A 27,078-nucleotide genomic window follows, 5' to 3' on the forward strand; every position below is an offset into this window, starting at 1 on the left:
CTTTGCTCACGGCAGAGAAACATACCAACGTACAACTTTTTTTTTTTTTGGTTTTTGTTTTTTGAGACAGGTTTCCTCTGTGTAGCCTTGGCCGTCCTGGACTTGCTTTGTAGACCAGGTTGGTCTTGAACTCACAGCGATCCGCCTGCCTCTACCTGCGGAGTGCTGGGATTAAAGGCGTGCGTGTACAACTTTAAACTTGGGTTTTGGGTTAGGGGAGCCCACCTAGCCATCTTTTCCCTGGTTTAGCAGAGTGAAACCTTAATGATATGTGAGCAGAGGTAGAGTTCGGGGACAAATCAGTTCTGTCTCTGTGTGCACGCATTTGGTGTCTTTGCTCTCAGCCCAACTGTGTCGGAATGGCGATAGAAGACTGTTGAACATCTTTTTAGAGATGAGGCCATTGAGGTACACAGGCTAAATTATTTGAGTTTATCGAGATGAAGCCTCAGTTGTCTCCATTTGGAATCTTCTGTATGGGTGGGGTGTGTGTATGTATGGGTGTGCACTCTCATGCCTGAGGAGACTAGAGACTACCTTTTCATCTTACTCCCTTCAGATACAATCTGTTACAAAACTTAAAGTACACTACAGATCAGCTTGGTAGAGGGCCCCTAGTGTCCTTGTTTCTATTTCAGGGGCTACTCCTAGCTTTTAATGTGGGTGTTGGCAGTCCGAGCTCAGGTCCTCTTGCTTGCCCACTGATCCTTCTCCCCAAAGCCCCTTTCCTGTATTTATTAGCTTGTGCGTTTCTCTTTTCCTCACGTTGTAAATGAGCCTCAAACTGGGTGAAATCTCCCTGCCTTCAAGAGCTGGGATTACAGGTATAGGTCCCCAGGACTGGCTGCTTTCTCACTCTTGCACATGTCGAGATCTCGAGAGCAGCATTCTAATGGCTCGTCGACAGGAGTACAGTTTCTCCCTTATCTTTCCAGGCCTATCTTCCAGGAGAAGCTTATTTCCCTAACTGCAGCATGGCTTCTGCTTGTGTGTAACGTCATCCCATGTATGGGTAGGAAGGAGGCTGCAGGAGCGCAACCCTGAGGCTCTGAGAGTGGAGCCCACTGAGACCGGCACAAGTTTGTCCCTTGGAGCCTAGCCCAGTTCCCCCAGGGGAGGACATTGCGGTGAGCGGTGAAAGGGGGAAGGAAGGGCGCAGATGCTGCAGTGAATCTCACTCCTACTTCCGTGGACCTTAAGTCCGGGAAGAGGCGGGGACGCCCTGCTCTCTTAGGCTGGGACACTCAGAAGGGAGACGGAGGAGATGCACGTGACCCTGCGGGGCCCCACCCTGCCGAGTCCTGACTCGCGTGGCCACTCCCATCCTCTGACCGCGCGGGTGCCGTTGCGCCGCCTCCGCCGTTCCCCGGCCCTCACCCCTGGGGCTGCCCCGGACACTGCCTGACCCGAGGCTCGTAGCTCCTTCTCGCCCCGTCCCTGCCAGACGGTCCGAGACAGCTCATCCCGGGGGACCGCCGTGCTGTCGACCCGCGTGGCCACTCCGGAGCAGGTGGGAGTGGGCAGCGGGCGGCGCGGCAAGAACAGGCGCGTCGGACAGCCTGGGCGGCCAAGGCGGGGTCCTGGCTGGGGGAGGCCAGGCTTGCGGCTGGGCGCAACGGTGTCTCCTTCACTTCGCCCTCCAGCCGCCGTGGCTGCAGCGCAACCTCCATATAGCGGAGTGGCCTCAGCTGCGAGCCGAGTGGTGGCGGCAGCGTCCTTCAGGACACCCTCAGGTACTGTGGCGCCTGCCTCACGCCCAGCCTGGGGCCCTAGGCCAAGCCGGCCGCCTGAGCGGACTCGGGGCGGCCCTGCTCCTCTAAGATGGCCGCACCAGCTCCGGCCCCTTGCTCTGCTGTCCGAGATCCCCGGTGGGCCCTTTGACCGTCCCCTGACCACACTTCTTATCCCTTCTACAGATCACCTTTCCCCCGCGGCTTCGCCATGGCGGACTGTTGTGTACGGACATGCCCACGGCGTAAGTAGCGGAAGAGATCTTTGCGCCATGGGGCTGCTCTGTTCCTCTTTAGAAAGCCATAGCTGCTCCCGCCGCGACCCACATGCTTGCAAGGACTTTGAAAGTTTGCCTCTTTGAGCATCCCCTAAGGCTTACTGCCACCCCTGATGAAGGACAGGGTGCTGGGCTGTTGTTGGGTTGCAGATAGGGGGCTCGCGCCCGGGGCGTTGGTCCTTGACCGTACCCACCCTCTGCTTTTGGATGTGTCATTTACAAATCTGAAAGCAAAACAAACCCCTAGTGGTTGAATTCTACCTTGGGGGAGAATTAGGTAGTCACTGTGCATGAGGAAGTAGTGCTCGTCCTGCTTGCACAGTGCACTACAAGGTCATTCATTACACGTGTTCCTAAGGGCGTGGATGTGCATTGTAGAATGAATGAGCCGCTTCGGGAGCTCAGATTCCTTGCGGTTGAGCCTCACTTTTAGCGAGGACTTGGGAGCCTTATGAGTGTGTTTAAAGTGATACTTAGTTGCTGTAGACAGTTGACTGAAACGTAGATGGCTGTATTTTACCCCCTATGCCTCCAGATGTCAGCTCCTAGAGCGTTAAGTTTTCAGCTCCTCCCTTGAGCGTTGTTTTTGTTCTGGAAGACGGAGTACCAAGAGACTTGTTAGGGGAAGATGGCTAATCTCAAATTTTCGTCTTTTTCTCAGTTAAGTCAGTCAGTGCCCTCGAATTCTGGCAAGTGTGTGTACACTTGTGCCAGCCCTCTTAGACTGTAGACACTAAGGTTAGGAGTTAGAAAGGCTTCTCACTGCCCTTAAAGAAAATTGGTAGTAATGTCCCAGGTTTATGTTCCCACGTAGCTATTTAGAAATAATTTTTTGTTATGGGTGGCTACTTGGAGTAAATTTTATTGTAGTTCTAGTGGCATCAAAACCACAGCTCCCATTGGATTGCTTGGATGGTCCAGTCACATTAACTGTAGAATGTTTCCTTTTACCAGCAATGTGTATCCCTCCATGCTATGCTGACCTTGGCAAAGCTGCCAGAGATATTTTCAACAAAGGATTTGGTAAGGACTTTTTTTTTCTTTTAATTTTAACTTAAAAGAGAAAATATATGCTTATATCCCTTCAAAAAATTGACTTTGTCTTTCCGGACTGAATATCTTGCATTAATGCTTCTGCCAGTTGCGTTTTATGTTAGCTTGCTACACTGTTACCCCAGTTGGTGAGCTTAGGTCACAGCTGATGGGCTCTATCCTTATAAGGGAAAAGCTTGTACTTGGAGTTTTGCTTTTTCCAGACAGGGTCTCTGTGTAGCCTTGGCTGTTCTGGAACTCTATAGACCAGGCTGGCCTCAAACTCAGATCCATCTGCTTCTACTTCCCAAGTAAATGGATTAAAGACATGAGCCTCTACTGCCCAGAAAAAATACTGTGTTTTATTCTCTCTAGTGGAAGCTCAGGCCTTGGTTAAAAGAGCTGCCCCAAGGAACTGTTTTAATTTTGTGGTTGTGATGCCTAGTAGGGGTGAAACTTAAGAGTTATGGGCATTTTAGAGTAAATTTAAGTTTTCTTGAAAATAGTATAGCACATCTGCACATCCTCCTTTTGGTGATAACCCTTTTGGGATAACTGTCCTAATAGTGTTTCCATAAACAATAGGCTATTTTTGTTTGTTTGTTTTTGTTTTGTTTTTTGAGACAGGGTTTTTCTCTGTGTAGCCTTGGCTGTCCTGGACTCACTTTGTAGATCAGACTCTGCCTCCCAAATTCTGGGATTAAAGGCATGTGCCACCACACCTGGCAACAATAGGCTATTCTGAGGAAGTGATTTTCTAATTTAACATTTAAAAATGTTGAAAAGGGTGTGTTGGAGGTAGAGCCAGTTACCTGCCAGCACACTGGGCAGCAGCTTGCTGTCTTAGAACTGGTTGCTTTTTAAATGTTTGTTAGTACACTTTTGTTCCCTTGGGCTTTGGAATCATGTTAACAATAATGTCAGTAATGGCCATACATCTTTACTGTGCAGGACTCTGACCTTTGCTCTGTATTTTTTGCAGGCTTTGGGTTGGTTAAGCTGGATGTGAAGACCAAGTCATGCAGTGGTGTGGTGAGTGACTAATAGGTTCTCGTGAACCTTTTAATGTTGTAGTCCATAAATACCCTCAGATGTTTTCCCTTAGGAGTGCAGAGTTACTGGTTTTGAGTGATTTACATGTAATCTGATTTGGCTTTGATAGTTTCTGACTTTTGTGTTGTTATATTGCTGTGAATATATGTGTTACTATGATTGCACAAAGAAGTTGGGAAAGACATTGGTTATTTGGGATTGTTTACTCAGGTCTATTACAAGCTTGAAGGCCAGAGGCCTAGTAGACTCCTTCACCATTTCTCTTGAGTCCTGTCACAGTCCTGGGCTTAATAGTAACTTGTTCATTTGACCACACTGATCGTTTAATGTAATGGCTGTATTCTAACAGTCATCTATGGAGATTTTTCCATATGTCTGTCCTGACTTGAAGTCTCTAAAGAACTTACTGTTTTGGTATGTGTTGATGCTTCCCAACTGTTAAAAAGGGTTAAAGTACAATATTGTATACCTTTTCTTTCTCTAAAAAAGGTTTTTGTTTTGAGATTGGAGATGGGTGTATTATGATTACTGGACACTGTAAGCATGCTTTCTGAATATAACTGGTATTTAAAGTTGTCTTTGGTGGGGTTTCTTTCTTTCTTCTTTTTTGTTGTTGTTTTGTTTTGTTTTTCTGAGACAGGGTTTCTCTGTGTAGTCTTGGCTGTCCTGGACTTACTTTGTAGACCAGGCTGGCCTCAAACTCTTTCTGTCGTTGAAGGTTGAACCCAGGGCCTTAGATTGCTGCTGCTAATCTTTATTTCCAGCCTTTTGGTTTTAAGTATGTTTGTGCATGTATGTTATCCTAAAATAAACACACCATTCTTGTCTTTGTTTGTTTGTTTTGTTTTTTTCGAGACAGGGTTTCTCTGTGTAACAGCTCTGGTTGTCCTGGAACTTACTCTGTAGTCCAGGCTGGCCTTGAACTCACCATTCTTGTCTTTAAAAAGCTTCCTTTCAGACTAGGAGTGTTACTTAGTGGTAGAGTGCTTACCCAGCTACAAAACAAACAAAGCACCTTTTCTATTGGGAAGACTTTAAGGTGAGAATAATCAAAGAATTGTATCAAGCATTAGATTTATAAGCCAGAAATTCTTGTGGGAAAGGAAAGGCTTATTGTAAAACAGCTAAAAGCTATATGGAAGTAAATTTAAGATCTTGAAGGATATATAGGAATTGGATTAAAGAGAAGATGTTTTGTTTATACTTTTGAGTAAAATTGAATAGTTGTAGGACTGACGCTATAACACAAACCTACCACAGTTAAGTCATGTTAAGGCCCTTCTTTCTTGAATGCAAAAATGTTCAGGCTACCCAAAATGCAGAAAATAAGTTCCTAGTGAGGAGTGAATTGCTTTATTGTTGGTTTCATCTGGCCCAGTTCAACCCACAGGCTGGTGCTGGCCTTGTGTCCTGGGCCTCCCTTGGCATACATTAGGCTGGTTCTAGATCTCAGACTGATGATAGTAGGTGGAGCGTGGGTCATTAATCATTATCATGCAGGATTAAAAAGTGCTGCCCATACACAACTCCCATTTAAACTGTTGGAAGGACATGCTTCATATATTGTTTCTGCCACTTTGTGGGTTCTTCTTTTTCCCATCTCCCTCCACACACACCCCTCCCCCAGTTTCACCTCGTAACCCGAGATAGACGAGAAAGGATAGAGGGAGAGGGGAATTAGGAAAGTCCCTGAATCTAATTTCTTTCTTTTTATTTCTTCTTTGACCACTGCTGCTAACAAACTGCACCCAACCTCCCTAAACGACCAACAACCACTGACCCTACCTTGAATTTATCTATGAAGAGTTCCCAGAATTCCAAACAATCCCAGAAACTACCTATAGTTGGCAAAACCAGGCCTCTGCTAGAGCATGAGGCAAATCATGGTCAGCTGTGATGGACAGTGCGAAGCAACCGCACATCCCTACACCTTGGATTAAAACGAAATCATCTTCTTATATTTATGTGTGTGTGTGTGTTTTTCCAAAGAAACAAAAATTTAAGAAATCTCAAAAATGTCACTACAATATGTATTTAATGTTATCCCATTGTTTGATGTGCATGCGAAGCTACAAAACTCTCACATTCTCAGTTCAGGCGGGTTATCTGCAGTAGGCTGAGAAAATAGACCTCCAAAAGTTAAGTGTGTTCCTCAGTGTTATTCATTCAGCAAAAGACCTCAAGCCAGATATCAAGATTCCTAACTTTATATGAAATGATATTTCTTTTATTTATTTTGTATACAGTGTTCTGCCTGCACACCAGAAGAGGGAACCAGGCCTCATTATAGATGGCTATGAGCCACCATGTCATTGCTAGGAATTGAACTCAAGACCTTTGGAAGAGCAGCCAGTGCTCTTAACCTCTGAGCCATCTCTCCAGCCCCTAATGTTTCCTTTATTTTACTTTTATTTCGTTAGTATTTCACGACAGGGTTTCTCTGTGCAGCCCTGGCTGTCCTGGAACTTATCGTAGACTAGGGTGGCCTTGAATTTAGAGATCTGCCTGCTTCTGCCTCCTGAGTGCTGGGATTACAGAGATGTGCCACCACTGCCTGGCAGGGTTTGACATTTCTCTATAGGTATCACAATTTCTGATAAACAAAGATCAATTTTAGATATAGCTTTAAAGTGGCTAGAGTATAGAGATGTTGATACAGAAACTATAAATCAGAACTCTTCTCTCTCTCTTTTTCTTTCCTTAAGACAGGGTTTCTCTATGTAGCCTTGGCTGTCTCGGACTCATTTTGTAGACCAGACTGATCTCAAACTCACAGAGATCTGCTTGCTTCTGCCTCCCGAGTGCTGGCATTTCAGGCTTTTGCCAACATTCCAGCTCAGAACTTTTGACAGGCTGTTTAAAAGTTACATTTTAGGGTTGGAAGAATGGCTCAATGCTTAAGAGCCATTGTCTGCTGTTCAGAGATCCTGGTGTTCAATTCCCAGCAGCCACATGGTGGCTCACAACCGTCTATACTGGGATCTGACGCCCTCTTCTGTTATGCAGGTGTACATGCAGGTAGAGCACTCACATACATACATACATAAAATCTTTTAAAATGTTACATTTTATCTTGGGATATTTCACTCACATGTTGTGCTTGGTAAAGACAGATACTTAGGTCCACTAGAAGATTCTAAGATACATCCTCCCTCTGTTCCCCTTTCACTTACTATGCCACCAGGGATCGGCAGATTCATTTGCTATTAAAAAGATTTATTTATTTATTTAAAAAGGAAAAAAAAAAAAAAAAAAAAAGGCCTGGCATGGTGGCGCATGCCTTTAATCTCAACAGAGGCAGGCAGATCTCTTCCAGCCTGGTCTATAAATCAAGCCCAAGACAACCTAGGCTACATAGAGAAACCTGTCTCAAAAAACCAAAAAGAGAAAAAAAGAGCTGAGTGTGCTGGCGCACGCCTTTAATCTCAGCATTTGGGAGCCAAAGGCAGGTGGATCGCTTTGAATTCGAGGCCAGACAGGTCTACAAAGTGAGTCCAGGACAACCAAGGCTACACAGAGAAACCCTGTCTTGAAAAACCAAAAAAAAAAAAAGTTTTTAATTTAAAATGTTTTTATTTTAGGCGTGTGGGTGTTTTATGTGCCTGGTGCCTGTGATGTCAGACCCCTTGGAACTGAAGCTACACTTAGCTGTGAATTGTCTCGTGTCTTTATGTGCCTGGTGCCTGTGGTGTCAGACCCCTTGGGACCGAAGCTACACTTAGCTGTGAATTGTCTTGTGCTGGTAGCTTTGAGCCCTCTGCAAGAGCAGCAAGCGAGTTTTCTTGCTGGCCGTTTCTCCAGTGTCAAGCCTAAGCTGTTTTTGTTTTCTGTTCTTGGTTTTTGAGACAGGGTTTCTCTGTGTAGCCTTGGCTGTCCTAGACTCACTTTGTAGACCAGGCTGGCCTCGAACTCCCAGAGATCCACCTGCCTCTGCCTCTTGAATGCTGGGATTAAAGGCATGTGCCACCACTGCCCGATACCTAAGCTTTTTATTGTATTTCAAATTAATCTCTATTATTTTTCTGCTGACACATGACATAAACCAAGTGTAAAGGAATCAATAAAGCTTTACTTTTAAAAGTTTTTTTTTTTAAGTTTATGTGTATGGTTTTTGCCTCCATGTGGATCTGTGCTCCATGTGTGTGCAGTACCCCCACAGGGGCCAGAAGAGGGCAGTGGAAACCTTGGAACTGGTGTTGCTACCTTGTGGATGCTAGGAACCAAACCATGTCTCTACAAGAACAAGTGCTCTTAACTACTTAGCCATCTCTCCAGCCCTTCCTACTGCTTAAAAAAATGAAAATATGGTGAGTTGGGTGAGGTGTGGTGAGGCACACCTTTAACCCCAGCACTAGAGAGGCAGAGGCAGGCAGGTCAGGGCCCCCCTGGGTATAAAGGGAGCTCTAGGCCAGTCAGGGCCACATAGTGAGACAGAAAACAACAACAAAAAAACCAGAAAGAAGATATGTTAGATGTTTGGAAAGGCATGAAATGTAGTAAAGACTCATTCCAGAAAAACAGAGGGACTTGAGCGATGGCTCAGGACTTGAGAGTGGGTGCTGCTCTTACAGAGGACTCTTTAGTTCATTTCCAAGTACCCACATGATGGCTCACAACTGCCATAACTCCTGTTTCAAGGACATGACTCCTTGCCTTCATGAGTACCTGCATTTAGTATTCACATACATACATAAGTTAAAGATAGAGCTTTAAGAAGAAAAATAGAAGCTGGGTGGTAGTAGCACACACCTTTGATCCCAGCACTCAGGAGGCTGAGGCAGGGGGATCAATATGAGTTCGAGGCCAGCCTGGTCTACAGAGCTGGTTCCACGACAGCCAGAGCTACACAGAAAAAACCCTGTCTCGGTAGGAAAAAAAGAAAGAAAATGGATTATCAAAGAACTTAAATTTTACTTATGTAAAAGTTTTCACATTCGTGTGTGTGTAATATGTGTGTGTTCAAGTGCACACGTCACAGTGTGGTCACAGGGTTAGAGCACACCCTGCTGGGGTCAGCTCCCTCCACCATGTGGGTCTTAGAGATGGTCATCAGGCTTGGCAGCAAGCCTCTATACCTCGTAAGCTGTCCCACCAGCCCTGTGTACGTAATTTTTATTGAGTAGTTAGAAAAGCTAGGGACATTCTGATGGTGGTCACTTGGTCAGAGGTTCCTTGCTGCTGTGGTGCTTGCTTAGGAAGCAGACAGTGAGAAGCTCAGGGTGGATTCTTCCAGGCTTAGCAGTCGGCTCATGAAGCTGTGCATTGTCTTGTTAGGAATTTTCAACCTCTGGCTCATCTAACACAGACACTGGTAAAGTTAGTGGGACCCTGGAGACCAAGTACAAGTGGTGTGAGTACGGTCTGACCTTCACAGAGAAGTGGAACACGGATAACACTCTGGGCACAGAGATTGCCATCGAAGACCAGGTAATGGTTCACAAACTTGTTTTCCTGTTACTTTTTATTTTCATATTTCAAAAAGGGAATAACTGAACATAATTTTTTTCCTCTAAAAAAGATTTGTCAAGGTTTGAAACTGACATTTGATACTACCTTCTCACCAAACACAGGGTAAGTGCTGCTGTTTTGATGAGTCTGCTCCTGGCTGCTGCATGCCTCTTTTCATAGTAGCCACCCATGCTCATTACGTGTTTGTAGGGACTTTGTGACTGCGAGTCCTACCCAGTGCTTCTGCTATGATGGGGCAGGCCCGTTGCTCCTTGTGGGTTGCTTCCTTCCTTCCTTCATTTATCTTTTGAGACAGGGTTTCTCTGTGTAGCCTTGGCTGTCCTGGACTCACTTTGTAGACCAGGCTGGCCTCAAACTCACAGAGATCCGCCTGCCTCTGCCTCCCCAAGTGCTTGGGTTAAAGACGTGTGCCACCACGCCCAGCTCTACGTGTATAAGTCGTTGTCACTGGCATCAGTTTCAAATCAGCCTCCTTTTTCCAGAAAGAAAAGTGGTAAAATCAAGTCTGCGTACAAGAGGGAATGTATAAACCTTGGCTGTGATGTTGACTTTGATTTTGCTGGACCTGCAATCCATGGGTCAGCCGTCTTTGGTTACGAGGGCTGGCTTGCTGGGTACCAGATGACCTTTGACAGTGCCAAGTCAAAGCTGACAAGGAGTAACTTTGCAGTAGGCTACAGGACTGGGGACTTCCAGTTACACACAAATGTGTAAGTATTTCTTATTGGGTATTGAGGTACAGGCTCTTAGAGGATGGTGTGTGATTTCTTTTTAAATTTTTTAAAAAAAAGATTTATTTATTATGCAGCCAGGTCTACAAAGTTAGTCCAGGGCAGCCAAGGCTAACACAGAGAGCCCCTGTCTGGAACAACCCCCCCCCCCCCAAAAAAAAAAAGATTTATTTATTATGTATACAATACTCTGCCTGCATTATATTTGGAGGCCAGAAGAGGACATCAGATTACATTATAGATGGTTGTGAGCCACCATGTGGTTGCTGGGAATTGAACTCAGGACTTCTTGGAGAGCAGTCTTAAGCTCTGAGCCATCTCCAGCCCTTTTGATCTTTTTCAATTTGAAGGCTTTCTGTAGACATGGTTGGTTCTAAGGTGTTCTTAGAAGCATATAGTGTGGGTACCAGGAGTGAATGCGCCTGCTGTTGGGCTTACGGTGTTATATGCCTTCAGAGTTAGACCGGCGGTCTGCTTCCAGTGTCTTTTCTGGCACAATGAGCTGTGATGTATGGGGTCGTGGGTTGACAAGACTGTCTTAACAGCTATGCATATGGTGCTTGGTGGGCTGTGGTGCTTCATACCTTTAATCCTAGCATTTGGGCGGCTGAGGCATGAAGGATTGCCGTGAATGAATCTAGTGTGGGCTACAGAGGAAGACTCATCTTGTCTCAACCATGTCAGTAGAACATTATAGAGCACTATGAGGATGCCATCTTTTCCCACCCCTCAGTTCTAGGGGAGTGAGCCCAAGGCCTGCACAGTAGTAGGCCTTCTGCCACTGTGGTACCTGCTCAGTTGTAGTAGTGGCTAGGAGGGGCTTAGTATTACCCTGTGCCTTAGGAGTGGTTACATTGTCTATTCTAGATTCTAATTCAAAATATCTTATAGCAATAATGGGACAGAATTTGGAGGATCAATTTATCAGAAAGTATGTGAAGATTTTGACACTTCAGTAAATCTTGCCTGGACATCAGGTACCAACTGCACTCGTTTTGGCATTGCAGCTAAATACCAGTTGGATCCTACTGCTTCCATTTCTGTGAGTACTTCTTCGGCTTCGAGTGGGGTTTTTGGTCATGAGAATTACTCCGGCTATATTGGATGGTGTGGAAAGCTTGCCTGGAATTCACACAGTCCATGTTTTCAGATGTACTGGGATTAGAATTGGAATGCTGCTTTTCCTATATGGAAGTTGTGATAGAGGTGTGACTTTCAAGCTAAATTTTGTGCTGGTTTAGATGAGCATGTCACCCCCATAGACTTATATGTTTGAATGCTTGGTCCCCAGTTGGTTAGATGGATTAAGAGGTGTGGGCTTGGGCTAGAGAGATGGCTCACAGGTTAAGAGCACCACTGGCTGCTCTTCCAAAAGTCCTGGGTTCAATTCCCAGCAACCACATGGTGGCTCATAACCATCTATAATGAGATCTGGTGCCCTCTTCTGATGTGCAGGTGTGCGTGCAGGCAGAACATTGTATACCTAACAAACAAACAAACAAATAAATCTTGGAAAAAACAATGGTGTGGGCTTGTTGGAGGAGGTGTGTCACTTGAGGCAGGCTTTGAGGTTTCAAAAGCCCAGCCATTCCCAGTTAGGTCTCCCTGCCTGATACCTGTGGATCAGCTGCTTCTCAAGTACCCTGCCTACCTGCTCGCCTGCTGCCGTGCGTCCCACCGTGGTGGTCATGGAAGCAGGAGCCCTGAATTAAATGCCTTGTCCATAGTGTCTTACCACAGCAATAGAAATGACTTAAGAGCTGGGCATGGCCTTTAATCCCAGCAGTTGGGGGGTGGAGGCAGAAGGATCTTCATGAATGTGATGTGTGGGTTTGAGGCCAGCCTGGTCTTCAAAGCAAGTTCAGGATAGCCAAAGCTTGAAACCTCCACCCCACCCTCAAAAAAGAAAACAAAAAACAAAGCAAAACTAACATAATCCTAGGTGCTTGTTCACCTCATTTTGAGAGCATCTGGATTAGTTGTGCTAATACCCTGGAACCCCCAAGCCTGCCTAAGCTCTCGGTAGCCAGGGTTTGTAGCCCTGGACGACTTATATTTGTGTTGGGGATAACAGTACTTTCTTTGACTTCATCTTTTTTATGGTTTATGAAATACTTACCTGAGAGTTCACTGGTCTAGCAGCATTTTTACAGATGAAGAGACTCACATTTGGCAAGAGGAAAGACTAAATATTACTTACTGTTGGTGGTGGGGTGAGAGGGGGAGTAAAGCCAAGACTAGACCCAGTATTTGATTTTAATCCTGCCTGGGGTGGTTTTGTTTTTTTGTTTTTTTTTTGTTTGTTTGTTTGTTTTTTGTTTTTCTGAGACAGGGTTTCTCTGTGTAGCCTTGGCTGTCCTGGACTTACTTTGTAGACCAGGCTGGCCTCAAACTCACAGAGATCCACCTGCCTCTGCCTGCTGAGTGCTGGGACTAAAGGTGTGGGGCACTGCGCCTAACCTAGGGTGGGATTTTATTTTTCCCTTAGGTCAAACTGTTGCCTAAAAACCTGCACCTCCAGGACTTATTCCCTGCTCTTGTAAGGGCAAAGTGAGATGGCTGGCCAGTCTTGTCTGACTCTTGGCTCTCTTTCCTGTTTATGTCTTTAGTTATAGTGCCTTGAGGTAGAAGAGTGAGTGCGCTGTAAGGGGCAGGAATTGGCTTCTGTTTCTGGTGGATCAGCAGCTGTTACTGTCTGTCAGGGACTGTCTGTACTATATGTACTGGGGATGACAGGAAGTTAACAGTCCAGGAGAGTTATTTCTGTTACATAAAGAACTCTTGATCCCCAAAGGCAGTATGTTTTGATACCTTAAACAGTTATATTTTAGCCCTGTCTTTACTTTGTTAAAACATTTGTAATCAGAGATAGTGTGAAAAGTATCTAGTGCTTTTTGGTCTGACCAGTGACTTGCTACTGTGTCTTAACTGCACTGTGTTCAGCCAGGGTTCTCTTTTACATGAGTGTTCTCTTCAGATGTATGCTTGTGGCACCATAACAGATTGTATGCCAGCCGGCAGAAACACCTTTCAGCTACTAGTCTCCGTGGGCTCTGTGGGACGGTGGCTTGGGACCTATGTGTGAATGAGTGACTGCTGACAGCCACTGTGGAAACATACAGCATTTCCCACCCAGGTAGAGCTGCTGATGCCCCAGTGGAGTAGCGCCAGAAAGAAGCATCAGCTTCTTCTAGACTGTGTTTTGGTGTTATAAGAATAGTCACTCAGTCATTCCAGATCTGTTGTCCTTACAGCAAGCTTTATCTTTATACTGGATTGGAGCCCAGGGTGCTGAAGAGCCTAGTTGCTTGGCTAGGCTCTGGGGTTGAGGGTAAAGCGTTCCCCCCCGCCCCCCAAGGCATATTCATGCTGTGGCCTCCAGGCTGCATGTGTCCTGTGTAGCTATGAATATGGCCCAACTCATTTGTGGGCAACAGCATCAGGATGCAGTGTAAGGTTTGGATACCCTTGCTAGCATCTAGGTGGCTTAGTGAAGATATTAGCTAGTGCTAGGAGGAGCTGCTGCTTCTTATATTTGCCCCTCAGCATTTCTCTGGGCTCTTGAAGCTCTGTGGCCTAAATCCTAAATTGTTGGTGTCTATAAGGAATTGATAAACCATGCTCTATTGGAGCTTTATCAGGCCCTAACTAGTTACATCGAAAATCCAGCAGCTTTGAATATGAAGTAAGGATGCGAGGAAGGGGCCAGACATGGTGGCGCACGCCTTTAATCCCAGCACTTGGGAGGCAGAGGCAGGTGGATGGATTGCTGTGAGTTCAAGGCCAGCCTGGTCTACACAGTGAGTCTAGGAGAACCAAGACTACACAGAGAAACCCTGTCTCGAAAAACAAAACAAAAACAAACAACAAAACAAAATTTAAAAAAAGAAAAGAAAGGATGTGAGGAAGGAATTAAGTTGTGGGGGGTTTGAGGAAGAACCCTGGACATAGTGATATGTGGGTCTAAGCCAGGGGCTTATAAACTCCTCACTGCATTTCAAAGATGCGTCTCACCTCTAGTGAGCCTGGCAGGCGGCATCAGCCACATTATCATGCTTTTGTGAGTTATGCAAGGGTGAGGTTTTTTTTTTTTTTTTTTTTTCCCCGAGACAGGGTTTCTCTGTGTACCCGTGGCTGTCCTGGACTCACTTTGTAGACCAGGCTGTCTTCGAACTCACAGCGATCCGCCTGCCTCTGCCTCCCGAGTGCTGGGATTAAAGGCGTGCGCCACCACGCCCGGCTCGCAAGGGTGAGTTTTTTTGAGTCATTTTTATGCTGTGTGGATCATGTGGGGTCTGTGTACATATCCTAAAGTGTTGTTGAGCCTGACTGACAGATTCTTAAGTGGCATTTGGTGTCTGCTTAATAACATGATAATAAGTTTTAGAGTCCCATTGAATTAAAGTCACAGGCCCCATATTTCAATGATGGAGAAATACCCAAGAGCTTTTGTCTTCCTTCAGAAATGTTTTTTTCTCTTTCTAGGCAAAGGTCAACAACTCTAGTTTAATTGGAGTGGGCTATACTCAGACTCTGAGGCCTGGTAAGTATTGTTGATGAAGTAGGATTGTCTTTACAGCTCCCTCCTCCCTTTAAAAAAGAGTCACTTGCAGGGCAGTGGTGGTGCACGTCTTTAATACCAGCACTTGGGAGGCAGAGCCAGGCGGATCTCTGAGTTCGAGGCCAGCCTGGTCTACAGAGTGATTCCAGGACAGCCAGTGTACATATAGTCTCAAACAAACAAACAAACAAACTAGTCTCAAACAAACAAACAAACAAACACACACACACACACACACACAGTCAACTTAAGAGTGTGGTTGTTTGCTTGTATGTTTGCACACTGGAAGAAGGCATCTGGTCCCATGAGACAACATATGCAGATGGGTTTGAGCTGCGGGGAATTGAACTTAGGACCTCTGAAAGAGTACCCAGTGCTCTTAACTACCAAGCCATCTCTCCAGACCCATTTTTACATTATTTTCAAAGTTACGTTTTTTAGTTTATTATTTTGTAAACCTTTCAAGCCTACATAGTGGGGCTGCTATTCCTTTCCTGCGAAGCTGCAGATTATCATGACCCCGCCCCCTCTTTATAGTGAGTGGGCTGCTCTGAATAAGCAAGGCTCCACCCCTCACCTTCAACCATCCTGTGGTTCCCCACTGGTGTATAAATACTGTCTTAGATCATAGCTCACTTGAGCTTCACTTGTCTGTCCCTGCAGTCCCTCCAGGTAGTGGATACCAGAGCAGTGTCAGACTGGGGAGTGTCTAGGTCGTACACAGATGCCCACCCACTAGATCTGAGATGATGGAGAGGTCTGTGTTTCTAATGGGCTCTGGAGCTCAGAGCGGCTTAGAACAGTTGATCAGCAAAGTCCTAAAGCACTGGCAGCCCAGCTTTCCTAACAGGGACCCTACTTCCTACACCTAAATTGTATTTGATGTTTTTTTAAACCTAAAGTAAAGCGGAAGTGAACAGTAAAGAGGCCAGTCACCGATTATACATACCACTCTTCTTAGCTTAGCACTCACTTAACCGACTGTGCAGTTGTCACTTGTCTCCAGGTGCCTCTTTCTAGGGCTCAGTTATGAGCTGGTCTTCAGTGTTGTTTAGTGTGGGTAGTATAGTGGACAGGATTGTGGCTTTTAGAGCACTTTGAACTGGTGTATTACTAAGATGTACATTTGCCATCAGAATTGAGCAGCTCTGTTCACCAGAATACCTGGAATTAGTACAGTAGCTGCAGCTGAGGATGGGCCTGGCAGGGCTGAGTGGTTTCAGGCCTGTCATGGTGGTTTGCTTTGCTTTCAGGTGTGAAGCTTACGCTGTCTGCTCTGGTAGACGGGAAGAGCTTTAATGCTGGAGGCCACAAACTTGGGCTTGCCTTGGAACTGGAGGCTTAATCCAGTTGAAAGAAACCTCTGGGAACGGATATCAGAAGATTTGGCCTTAATATATTTCCATGCGACCAGCAGGCTCCCCCTTTCCCCAGAAGGTGATCACATCAAAGGATGATTAAACACGAGCTGTATTTTAAGAATGTAGACAGTTACCTGTGGGCTGGTTTCTAGTTGTCAGGGCTGCCATCGTGCGGCCACCTAGACACTATTTAAATGTATTTAACTGTTAAATGTGCTACCCACCAATGATGAAATAGACGTTTATGAAAACCGTGCCATGGTGTGCATGTTTGTTTTATGTTTCTTTAACATTGACTATTGTACTGAATGACATGGATTAGTGGATGTTTTAAGATGAGGTAAAAGATTTTTTTTGTTATATTCAACCATCATTAGATTTACTTTGGTAACCCCAAACATGACAAATTATGAATAAAACAAGTGTACATAACTAATGGCTCCACGTATGTGCAGTTACAGATTGGCTAGCTAGGATTTCATCTCCTTGGTTAATACTTTTTTCTGATGAGCATTTTGCTCTTTACCTAAATCTGTGCAACCAAATTCTCTGTGTCCCTAGCATAATTCCACGAGGTCTTTGAGACTCTAATAAAATATGAGGATACATGCTTTTACACTCTGCAGTTTCTAAGTTTGTGCAAAATTATAGTGAATCACTGTTCATCTCGTGGATGCTGAAGGGAAAGGCAGTGGTGGTGCTGAGTGGTCAAGCAGGCCTGCCCCACCCTGCCCCGCCCTGCCCCGCCCCAGAGCGAGGAGTGGGTCCTGGGAAGGCAGGTGGGAAGGGACAGAGTGAGCCCGTGCAGTGACGGGCTGAGAGAAGGAAATGCGTGCCGGCCAGAAGTTGTTGCCCTTTTCTCTAGACAGACGCTGAAAGGCTGAGGTCTGGGGCATGGGAGAGCCCCTTTAGCCATCCACATAACCCAGTGATTCTGGTTGGAAAAGTTAAGATGGCCCAAGCTTCCCAGGGAGAGTTGTCAAAAGAGGGAAAATGAAAGATGAGAGAATGGCCAGACAAGGGTCACTTCTGGCATAAGAGGTGGAAGTTCAGTTGGAAGCTTGCAAGGACAGCTAAGACAATGGGGGAACTTGCGACTTACCCCACAGAAATAGTGCAGGTCACTGCCCTGCGGTCTCTGGATGGCCTGGTGCCCCCCAGCTAACAAGTGCACCTCATGTTTGCTCAGTGCTCCAGGCTAGTATACACATGTGGGTTAGTAGTTACCAGAAATGCTCGTCAACGTCACCTGTGTGTACTTCAGTATGTATTTGTGACTGAGGGAGGAAGGGCTGGGCTGAGGGCTGTGAACACGGGGCTGTGGGGCTTGGACATACTGAGTTGTGGCTTATACAGCTGCGCTTGCAGCGGCCTCCAAGCATGCTTCATTCACCCCGGCCTTAACCTGTAACCTGTGGTGTCCCAGGAAGTGCCCCTTCTGCCTGAATTTTTTTTTTTTTTTTTTTTTTTTGGTTTTTCGAGACAGGGTTTCTCTGTGTAGCCTTGGCCATCCTGGACTCACTTTATAAACCAGGCTGGCCTCGAACTCACATTGATCCGCCTGCCTCTGCCTCCTGAGTGCTGGGATTAAAGGCGTGCGCCACCACGCCCGGCTCTTTCTGTCTGAATTCTTAATGCACTAGGCATGCAAGGAACTTTACCTTCCTTCTAGAGCAGCAAAGCTCCTGGCTGCAGGCTGTCTCCTTCCACTGCCCTCCATAGGACAACGCTGGGCACCTGGCCGCAGGCTGTCTCCTTCCACTGCCCTCCATAGGACAACGCTGGGCACCTGGCCGCAGGCTGTCTCCTTCCACTGCCCTCCATAGGATAACGCTGGGCATCTGGCCGCAGGCTGTCTCCTTCCACTGCCCTCCATAGGACAACGCTGGGCACCTGGCCGCAGGTTGTCTCCTTCCACTGCCCTCCATAGGACAACGCTGGGCACCTGGCCGCAGGCTGTCTCCTTCCACTGCCCTCCATAGGACAACGCTGGGCACCTGGCCGCAGGCTGTCTCCTTCCACTGCCCTCCATAGGATAACGCTGGGCATCTGGCTGCAGGCTGTCTCCTTCCACTGCCCTCCATAGGACAACGCTGGGCACCTGGCCACAGGCTGTCTCCTTCCACTGCCCTCCATAGGACAACGCTGGGCACCTGGCCACAGGCTGTCTCCTTCCACTGCCCTCCATAGGACAACGCTGGGCACCTGGCCGCAGGCTGTCTCCTTCCACTGCCCTCCATAGGACAACGCTGGGCACCTCTGGGCACCTGGCCGCAGGTTGGCGCCTTCCACTGCCCTTTATAGGACAACGCTGGAGAAGGCCCAAGTTGTTGAGGTGCCTTAAACAAGTCTGCTGCCTACTGTCCTGTCGGCCTATGCCGTGGGCATCAGTTCCCTCCCTTAGGACTGGGGGTGGAGGGCAGGTAGAAATAGAAGCCAACCTTGGGTGTAGGCCAAGAGGGTTGGTTCTTAGGTGATGGCCACTGATCAGAGCTTGCACTGCGCAGGTGAGGCAGGGAGGCAACAGCTCTAAAAGCATGAAAAAGTACCCATGACTAGGCTGGGCTCTTTTTCCAAGACAGGGTTTCTCTGTGTATCCTTAACTGTCCTGGACTCACTCTGTAGACCAGGCTGGCCTCGAACTCACAGCGATCCGCCTGCCTCTGCCTCCCGAGTGCTGGGATTACAGGCGTGCGCCACCACCGCCCCGCTTAGGCTGGGCTCTTTCTTGTAGGGCCCGTATCTTGACAAGGTGTAGTCCCTGCAGGACCTTGCATCTGTGGCGTATGGCTGGGAGGCTGGAGACGGGATGAGGCCATCCCTTAACCTAGTCCTCAGAGCCTGTTGCAACTCCACCCAGTGTGTACAGCTGGGACCGGTTATTGACACTACCCCATCAGATAAGGTCGCAAGCTTTGGTGCCAGCGAGACCACTTTACTATAGAAAAGCTGCCTGTGCTCCTGCAGAGAACTCTCCACCTAGTGAACACTGGATAGTGATGCTCAGAAGATCACGTGTCCCGGTCTCTTTATTGTCAGGTTTAAAGACTCAGGACACCGGATGGGGTTCTCGGGTTCTTTCACCCAAGCCCTAGGCTTGGGATTAACCCTAGATCTTGAAGACCAAGGAGAGCCCGTCATCCAGGGGCAGGAGGCTGATGCGGACTCTGGCGTCCCGCAGGATGCGCTCGTTCAGGTTCCGCACGCACTCTGCAGCCTTGTTGGTGGGCCGAGGCTGCAGCACCTCTCCGCGCCACAGGACCTGTAGAGGGAGGGGTGGGGCCATCGGGGGCAGGGGCGGGGCCGCGGGGTTTGGGGCGGGGCGGAGCCGGGACCTGGCCCAGAGCGGGAGCAGGCTTCCCTTATCTAGTCCTTACTCTGGGCACGGCGAGCACGCCTCCAGGGCGTAGCAGCTTTAGGCAGCGCTCGTAGTAGGCGGCACAGTTCTCCTTGTCCGCGTCCACCACCGCTATGTCGAAGGTTCCGGCCTCGCCCGCTGCCAGAAGCTCATCTTACGGGGACAGAGGGCAGGTGAAGCCGAGCTGAGGTCCGGGTGGCCAGAAGCCCCTGCCCAGGGCGGGCCGCCGAGGGCTCGCCAGCTGTTTCCCGGGGTGGACAGTGCAGGCAGGCCCCTCCCGCGCCGGTGCTCACCCAAAGTCTGCAGGGCGGGCTGCAGCCGAAGGTCCATCTTCTGCTCCACTTCCGCCTGCAGAAGGAGGCTGGTCAGGCTGTCAGGCCCCTGAGCCCGAGCACATGGGGCCGCACATGGGGAAGCAGGACTCTCACCTGCTTCCAGAAAGGCCGCCCTAGCTCCGGGGGTTCCGCGTCCACCTCGCAGGTCACCACGCGGCCAGCCTCCGGAAGCTCTAGGGCTAGCGCCAGGGCCGAGTAGCCCGTGAAAGTACCTGTGGATGGGGACACCCACAAGCTCAGTCTGGGGTGCAGGATGGTCCCGTGACCCGAGTTTCCAGAGACCTTAGATGCGCGCCCCTACCCAAGTCCAGAGCTTTCTTGGCTTTGATGAGCCGCGCCAGGTTGGCCAGAAGCTGAGCCTGTTCACAGGTCATCATGGAATCCCCCTGCGGCTGCTCCAGGGTCAGCTGTGTGTGGGGAGAGGGTGGTGCCATTCCTGCCAGTTATCCAATCCCGCACAGGTTTTGAATCCTGCAGGAGCTCGATGGCAGGTGTGACTTAGAGGGTACAGGTCGCAGGGAACCCGGAAACCCAGAAACCCAGAGAGGGCTTCTGCCCAGCCCAAGGTCACACAGCCACCACGTGGTGAAATCCACCACGCTGGATGTGGGGAGCCCGTCCTCAGCCCCAGTCCTACTGACCAGTCTCAGGCTCCGCAGCGCCGGGTGCTCTCGCATGGAGCGGCTCAACAGATACTGCCAGAGGGGATTGTCCTTAGGGGGCAGCAGGCTCAGTTGTCGCCTGGGTCCCCAAGGAGGCCACCGTTTCCCTGCCGGGGAGAGGGTGCCGAGTCTAGATTTGGGGTTCTGACTCGGTTCGTGTGCTCTGCTCCGCGCCCTCCCGTTCCCGGGGGCTGCTGCAGCACAACCCAGCTCACCCAGCAAGAGACCGGTGGCGAAGGCGGCGCCCAGCGCGGCCGAGCCCAGGGCCAGCGCGGCGGGAACAGATAGCCGAGGTACCGGCTGGGTCATGATCCGGATTAGCAGGCGGCGCTGAAGGTCACTTATTCCGGAGTAGACGGGATGGGATTGGGACCAGTGGGCCGCCTGGACCCCACCTTGTCCAGGCCCTGCCCTCAGAGCCGCGCCCTCGGGCACCATCTGGTGACACAACGTAGTATTGCAAGGTCAGGCGGAGAGAACCGCTCGCCACCCGGTGGCCGCATACGGAACTGCGTCCGCCGCGGAGCCAGTCCCACACCTGGGGTTCCTATTGTGTCAGATGCTGTGTACTGGGGATAAAGTGACAATGTGGCCAATGGAAGAACTCAGAGACACTCGAGGGGACGCCTCCAGGAGAGGTGCCCACGTTGAAGGAGCCAAGGGTCGGATTTGGAGACAATTGGTTAGTGGGTTCCAAGACACTGTCCTTAGGGGCTGAGAGGCTGGGTGTAGCATTTGTGCCGTCTCAGTTTCCTTTCTGTAAAGCAGGGATTACATTCTTATCATGAAAAGCACCAGATTCCTCGAGCATAGGAAGTGCTCACTAGCAGTAGCTGCTGTTATGGTCATTGGGAGGCGGTGACATCTTGTATTCTGAACTCTGGTGGAAGCAAAAGGTGGCGGTGGTTTGTGGCTTGGAGACAAACGGTAGGCAGCCCGAGTGTTACTGTCCCCTTTTCTTTCTTTCTTTCTTTCCTTTTTTCTTTTTGGTTTTTCGAGACAGGGTTTCTCTGTGTAGCCTTGGTTGTCCTGGAACTCTCTTTGTAGACCAGGCTGGCCTAGAACTCACAGCGATCCACCTGCCTCTGCCTCCCGAGTGCTGGGATTACAGGCGTGCGCCACCACGCCCGGCTCAGCATCTGCCCCTGGCGCAGCCCGACAGATAAGGAACCTGCTTTCTCTGCGTGTGTGGTGGGATCGCAGGTGCTCTTAGCTACTCCGAGAACCGCCCCTAGGACAAGCTCTTTGTCCTCTTTGATTCCTGATCTCCCTCTCAGCCCTGATAATGTCTGAGTTTGAATCATGTTCTCCTAGGAAAGGACCGAGGTTCTTTAGGGCTGAGCACACAGCAGGCACAAAATGCATGTGTTCTGAGTAGTGTCCGGGCAGTGCCATACAGCGGCCAGTGGTGAAAACATGGCATTGGAAGCGTTTACTGAGCACCTACTGGGACCATCCCTCGAAGCAGCGGTATTGCTCGGTTTCAAGAGAGTGAAAGGACATCCTTGAACTAGTCGTTGCTCCATGCTCTCTGCCCAGCTGCCTCGTCCTCCTAAAGCCACCTGCGGTCCTGTCCCCTTTAGGGACCTCCAGCCAGCATGTGGCACAGGGTCCTTGGCCTTAGCTGGAGCCCTCTGCCTCATATTTGGGGGTCTGGGTGGCCTGAAAGTCCTCAGTGCACACAACAGCCTTCCTCCCCCAACCTGGCTTCAGGCAGGAGCAGTGGAGGTGGGGGAAGCAGGAGAGGAGGGAGCCATGTCACCATATATCCCCGTCAGATTAAAAAACTAATTTGAAAAGATTAATGCCTTCCATTCCTGTTACGCTGGCTCTGATGCTTCTGGGCCTGCGGCCGCCCTGCCTCCTGATTATTGAATTTTTATGGCCTGGTAATTAATTGCAGATTCCCTGTTTTGTTCTATTTCTTTTTCTCTGACATTTTAATTTCAACAGAAAGCACTGGTCTCTATGCAGATTCTCTCTGGAGACCCTAATGGTCTATAAAACAGGATGACTTATTCACGTGGCACCCACTTCAGTTGGCGAGCCATTGTTTGAAGCCTTGCTGATCACGCAAAATTTAATTTTTCCACCTCCCTCCCCTTTTACTCCTCGTCTCTCGTCTCTTCCACTGCAGGGCCAGGTACTCACAGAGAAGAGAGCAGAGTGTGCCTCCCACTCTGTTCGCAGGGCCTTGTTTTAAAAGGCGGGGGTTGAGTCAAGGCAAGGTTTGGTCCTTCTCTTTGCCAGTGGGTATGGAACTGGATGCATGCAGATAAATGGGCAGCCTTGGCCAAATTGGGTCCCAGCTGTTCACAGACACAGGGCTGGGACAGGCCCTTGAGTTTGTTTCCTCCTGATGCCTTCTGGCTTCTACTTTTTCCATCCCTGCTAATGTTGTTGCGTAGGCTTGTTCTCCCCTTCAGATCCTACCCTGCCCTGGCGTGGGCATAGCCAGGACCCGGCACAAGATAAAGGTGGAAGATTAAATTGAGCCGAAGAGCTGGGAACTTGAGTGTCTCCAGGAGCCAGGCAGGGGAGGCATGTCAGGGGAGGTAGGGGTGAGCGGGCTTCACAGGGGGTTATGTCACTACAGGGCTCACATTCTACCAGAGGACACTGTAGCCACTCAGCACTCACTGTGAGACAGAAAGATGGCCCCGTGTGGCCAGGGCTTCTGGGTCTTGGTTTGAATTTTTACAAACACCTGTGTTTGGTGGGTTTTTTTGTTTTGTTTTGTTTTTTGTTTTTCAAGACAGGGTTTCTCTGTGTAGCCGTGGCTGTCCTGGACTCTTTTTGTAGATCAGCTTGGCCTTGAACTCACAGTGATCCACCTAACTCTGCCTCCCAAGTGCTGGGATTAAAGGTGTGCACCACCGTACCCAGCTGGTGTTTGGTGTTTTAAACACTGGCAGTCAACCTGTACACAGCTTTGCACCGTGTCTGATCCAGCTCACACTCTGCTCATTTCCGGTGCAGAGCAGAGGAGTCAGGACAGAAACTAGAACCCCTCAGGGCGGAGAGGGCCTTAGCAGCCATCCGCCCACCCCTGTGTGGCCCCCAGGAAGCCTCTTCTAACCTCAGGGCCCTCTAGGACCCTTTCTATATTTGCTTAGCTTCCCTTTACCCTGGGCTGTGAAGACATCTTTGAGTAGATTCCCAAGGCCTTTCCTGGCCCATCTCTCTCATAGAAAAACTGGCAGCCTGGCTTCATCATATTTGGGCAGGTCGGCTAGATTCCCCAGAGAAGGCGAACTTCAGGCTCTTGGAGGCTAGGTTGAGACTCCAAGGATCCTAAGGGCAATTCAAGTGAGTGGACTGAGGAGATGGACCACAGAGCCGAGGTGGGGTGGGGGTGGGGCCTTCTGGGGTCCCTCAAACTGCCTGGGGAGGCACTTACAGACTGGGTCACCCTCTGTGCTGGACAGAGGGTGCTTGGATGCTGGGCATTTGGCACTGGCAACGCCCCCAACCGCCTCAGTTTCCTCACCGGAACAGCCAAATAGGGAAACAGTAACATGGGCTCCTGAGTTAGGTGGACTTGGGTTCAAACGTGGGACCCATCACTGACCCAGCCCTGCCTGAGCTCAGAACCTCTCATTTGGATAAAATGGATCGCTATGGTTTGGACCTTAGAGGTTTGGGGGCTAGTCTGCGGGGATATTGGGAGTGGGGCCTAGTAAGAGAAAGCTGGCTCACTGGGGGTGTGACCGTGAAGGGAATATCGGGACCCCACCTGTTTCTCTAGTTCTGCTTCCTTGTGGCAACGCCCCCTGCCACCATGAGGTGCTGGCCGAATGACTGTGAACCCCAAACTCTGAAGTTATGAGCCAAATAAACCATCTTTCTGACTCCTTCCAAGATGGCCTCTCCTGGCCAGGCAATGGTGGCGCACGCCTTCACTCAGGAGGCAGAGGCAGGTGGATCTCTGTGAGTCCAGAACAGCCAAGGATACACAGAGAAACTGTCTCGAAAAACAAAACAAAACAAAAAAAAGGCCTCTCTTTACCTAGCCCAGGTTAGCCTTAATCTTCTGTTCTTCCCACCTTAGCCTCTCAAGTGCCATAATTACGGGGCCCCCAACTATGCTGCCCCACATGTTTGTCACTGACTGCCACGGGGACGCTGCTTCTTAGTTTTCTATTGCTATGTCCTGAATGTCCACAAACCCAGTAGCTTAAAAATACCAGTGCACGGTCCAGCATCAGCGAGGGAAGGAAGCCCTGTGAGGTCAGGGCTGTGGACTCGGGGTCTCCCGAGGCTGGCAGTTCTCGGGGTGCGGGTGTCTCTTCCAAGCTCAGAGGTTGTCAGCACAGCTCACCTTCTTTTGTGAGTTCTCCGTCTTCAAGGCAGGCTTCTGTTTTCTCTGCCTTCCTCCTTTTCTTCCAAGGGCTCAGGTGGAGACTTCATGAACTCAATCCCAGCATTTGGGAGGCAGAGGCAGGCGGATCGCTGTGAGTTCGAGGCCAGCCTGGTCTACAAAGTGAGTCCAGGATGGCCAAGGCTACACAGAGAAACCCTGTCTCGAAAAAAAAAAAAAAAAAAAAAAATCCTCATGAACTCCCTGTTTTCAGGTGAGCTTGCTAGGAACTTTGGCATCATCTGCAAGGTCCCTACTGCCAAGTAAGATAACGATTTAAAGAGTAACGCTGATGGTAGAGGCCCTGGGGCAAAAAAAATCTGCCTGCCGCAAACCCCAGACTTCCCGAATGGACTTTGACCCCCTTCCTGCCTCCTTGCTCCAATGAGCAGATTCAGAACGGTAGGGTCTCCTGATGACAAGCCACAGCGCCACCTTGTGGCAAACAGCAGGTTCGACTTTACTACACAGCGGAATTTTCTCCGGACAGCGTGCTGGGATGTCGGAAGCATCACCTGTCCCATTGTAAGACTGTTCTACCTAACACCCAGCGCCTACCTCAGCCCTCATGTCACGGTGAGACTCCACCACAGCCACCGCCGAACGGGTAGTCACAATGTCTTTCTCCTGGATCAACACCTGACTGGTCTTGCACGTTTGCTGCTACAGTGCATCTGATTGGGTGAAGCCACCTCCTGTGCATCTAATAGTTTCTGGGAAGTGTGTTTACTTTCTTTTTCTTTTTTTGTTTTTGTTTTTGTTTTTTTTCGAGACAGGTTTCTCTGTGTAGCACTGACTGTGGCTGTCCTAGACCCGCTTTGTAGACCAGGATGGACTCGAACTCACAGCGATCCGCCTGCCTCTGCTGGGACGCCTGGTTTTTCCTTGCTGGGAAGGAAGACATCAGACAGTGGCCAGCATCATCTCAACGTGGAGAGGACCTGCGAGGAGGCTTCTAAGCTGCTGTTCTAAATCCCCAGGAAACCCCGCCCACTCGAAGTGACCACCAGAAACAGCGGTACCAGGAATGGCTGCAACATAGCAGCCCTATTGTCTCCCCACCGGATAGAGGAGCATGCACGCCCCCTGCTGGCAACTGCACTGGCCACATAGCCAGTTACGACCTTTCTCTTTTTCCTACCTCTTCTGATTGCCCCCTTCCTCTTCCTCTCCCTTTCTCATTTGAGACAGGGTCTTACCATGTAAAGCAGGCTGGCCTCGAATTCACAGTGATCCACCTGCTTCCTCTTCCTGAACGCTAGGCTTAAAGTGTGTGCCACCACACCAGGCAAAGACCTTTTGTTTTTCTTCTTCCCTTGCAGAGAAAACTGCTTCGGCCCTAGCTGGACCTCACAGCATCCCTGGCAGTGCTGCTAAGAGCACAGCTGCCTGAATTTCATAGCTGTCCAGGGAGTCCTGCCAGGTGTGCAGCTGGGAGAATATCAGTCTTACTGTATCCAAGCCACTCCTTAGGCCCGCATAGTCCTCACACCAATAGTCTATCTGCAGTGACAGATGCCATTTCAGCTCCATCTCATAGATACAAACGCTGAAGCACAGAGGGGCAAAGCAACTTGCCCCATATTACATAGCTTATAAGTGGTAGAGTAAGGATTTGAACCCAGGTCTTCTGGTTTCAGGACTTGTAGAGGCACCTTAACCCAGCAACATGGCTGCTGTGGCAAAGGATCACATCTAAGACCGTCTAGGTCTCCGTGATCTTGCTGGAATACAGACACACTCTGGACTACAATACGATCTGGCTGAAGTACAGATGCGTCCTTAGTACACACCTTTAATACCAAACGATGAAAGTAAGGCTGGTTTACAGAAGGGAGCAGCCATGTTTGCGATGTCTACCTGAAGTGCAGGCAAAGAGATGAGCCAGAGAAAGATTTGACAGAGTGAATAGAGGAGGATATGTCCAACTCTCACGAGAACAGGACTGGAAAGGGAGGCTACTTAAGAGCAGCAAGGGAGAGAGAGTTTGTTTGTTTGTTGTTCTGTTTTGAGACAGGGTTTCTCTGTGCAGTCTTGGCTGTCCTGGACTCACTTTGTAGACCAGGCTGGCCTTGAACTCCTGGCCAATCCATCTGCCTCCGCCTCTCGAGTGCTGGGATTAATGCCATGCACCACCTGCCCCCACTA

The 27,078-nt window shown here is 49.1% G+C and overlaps 2 protein-coding genes across 2 annotated transcripts; one reads left to right on the top strand and one right to left on the bottom strand.

The window, feature by feature from the left end:
• Window positions 1-1,566: 1,566 nt before the first annotated feature.
• Window positions 1,567-16,647, top strand: Vdac2 (voltage dependent anion channel 2). Its single transcript, XM_051142885.1, has 10 exons — window positions 1,567-1,733; window positions 1,917-1,975; window positions 2,963-3,031; window positions 4,023-4,072; window positions 9,368-9,520; window positions 9,612-9,664; window positions 10,045-10,272; window positions 11,185-11,335; window positions 14,779-14,836; window positions 16,108-16,647. Exons 2-10 carry the CDS (start codon window positions 1,942-1,944, stop codon window positions 16,197-16,199), a joined length of 888 nt encoding a protein of 295 aa, XP_050998842.1. The 5' UTR covers window positions 1,567-1,733; window positions 1,917-1,941; the 3' UTR covers window positions 16,200-16,647.
• A 2,589-nt stretch (window positions 16,648-19,236) lies between these two features.
• Window positions 19,237-21,046, bottom strand: Comtd1 (catechol-O-methyltransferase domain containing 1). Its single transcript, XM_051142890.1, has 7 exons — window positions 20,786-21,046; window positions 20,550-20,677; window positions 20,210-20,315; window positions 20,002-20,120; window positions 19,867-19,921; window positions 19,593-19,726; window positions 19,237-19,477 (listed from the first exon to the last, which is right to left on the bottom strand). The coding sequence occupies exons 1-7, from the start codon at window positions 21,006-21,008 to the stop codon at window positions 19,325-19,327; spliced, it is 918 nt and encodes a 305-aa protein (XP_050998847.1). The 5' UTR covers window positions 21,009-21,046; the 3' UTR covers window positions 19,237-19,324.
• Between the last annotated feature and the right edge of the window lie 6,032 nt (window positions 21,047-27,078).

Source organism: Acomys russatus, chromosome 3, assembly GCF_903995435.1.
Source record: "Acomys russatus chromosome 3, mAcoRus1.1, whole genome shotgun sequence".
NCBI classification, from domain to species: Eukaryota; Metazoa; Chordata; class Mammalia; order Rodentia; family Muridae; genus Acomys; species Acomys russatus.

Bases quoted from the DNA above. Each gene is read 5' to 3' on its own strand.
- Comtd1 (XM_051142890.1), bottom strand. From the start codon at position 21,008: ATGGTGCCCGAGGGCGCGGCTCTGAGGGCAGGGCCTGGACAAGGTGGG. The intron at 20,678-20,785 runs GTGAGCTGGGTT...TCTCCCCGGCAG, and splicing joins CGCCACCGGTCTCTTGCTGG to GGAAACGGTGGCCTCCTTGG. The intron at 20,316-20,549 runs GTCAGTAGGACT...CCCCACACACAG, and splicing joins CGCTGCGGAGCCTGAGACTG to CTGACCCTGGAGCAGCCGCA.
- Vdac2 (XM_051142885.1), top strand. From the start codon at position 1,942: ATGGCGGACTGTTGTGTACGGACATGCCCACGGC. The intron at 10,273-11,184 runs GTAAGTATTTCT...AATATCTTATAG, and splicing joins TTCCAGTTACACACAAATGT to CAATAATGGGACAGAATTTG. The intron at 14,837-16,107 runs GTAAGTATTGTT...CTTTGCTTTCAG, and splicing joins TACTCAGACTCTGAGGCCTG to GTGTGAAGCTTACGCTGTCT.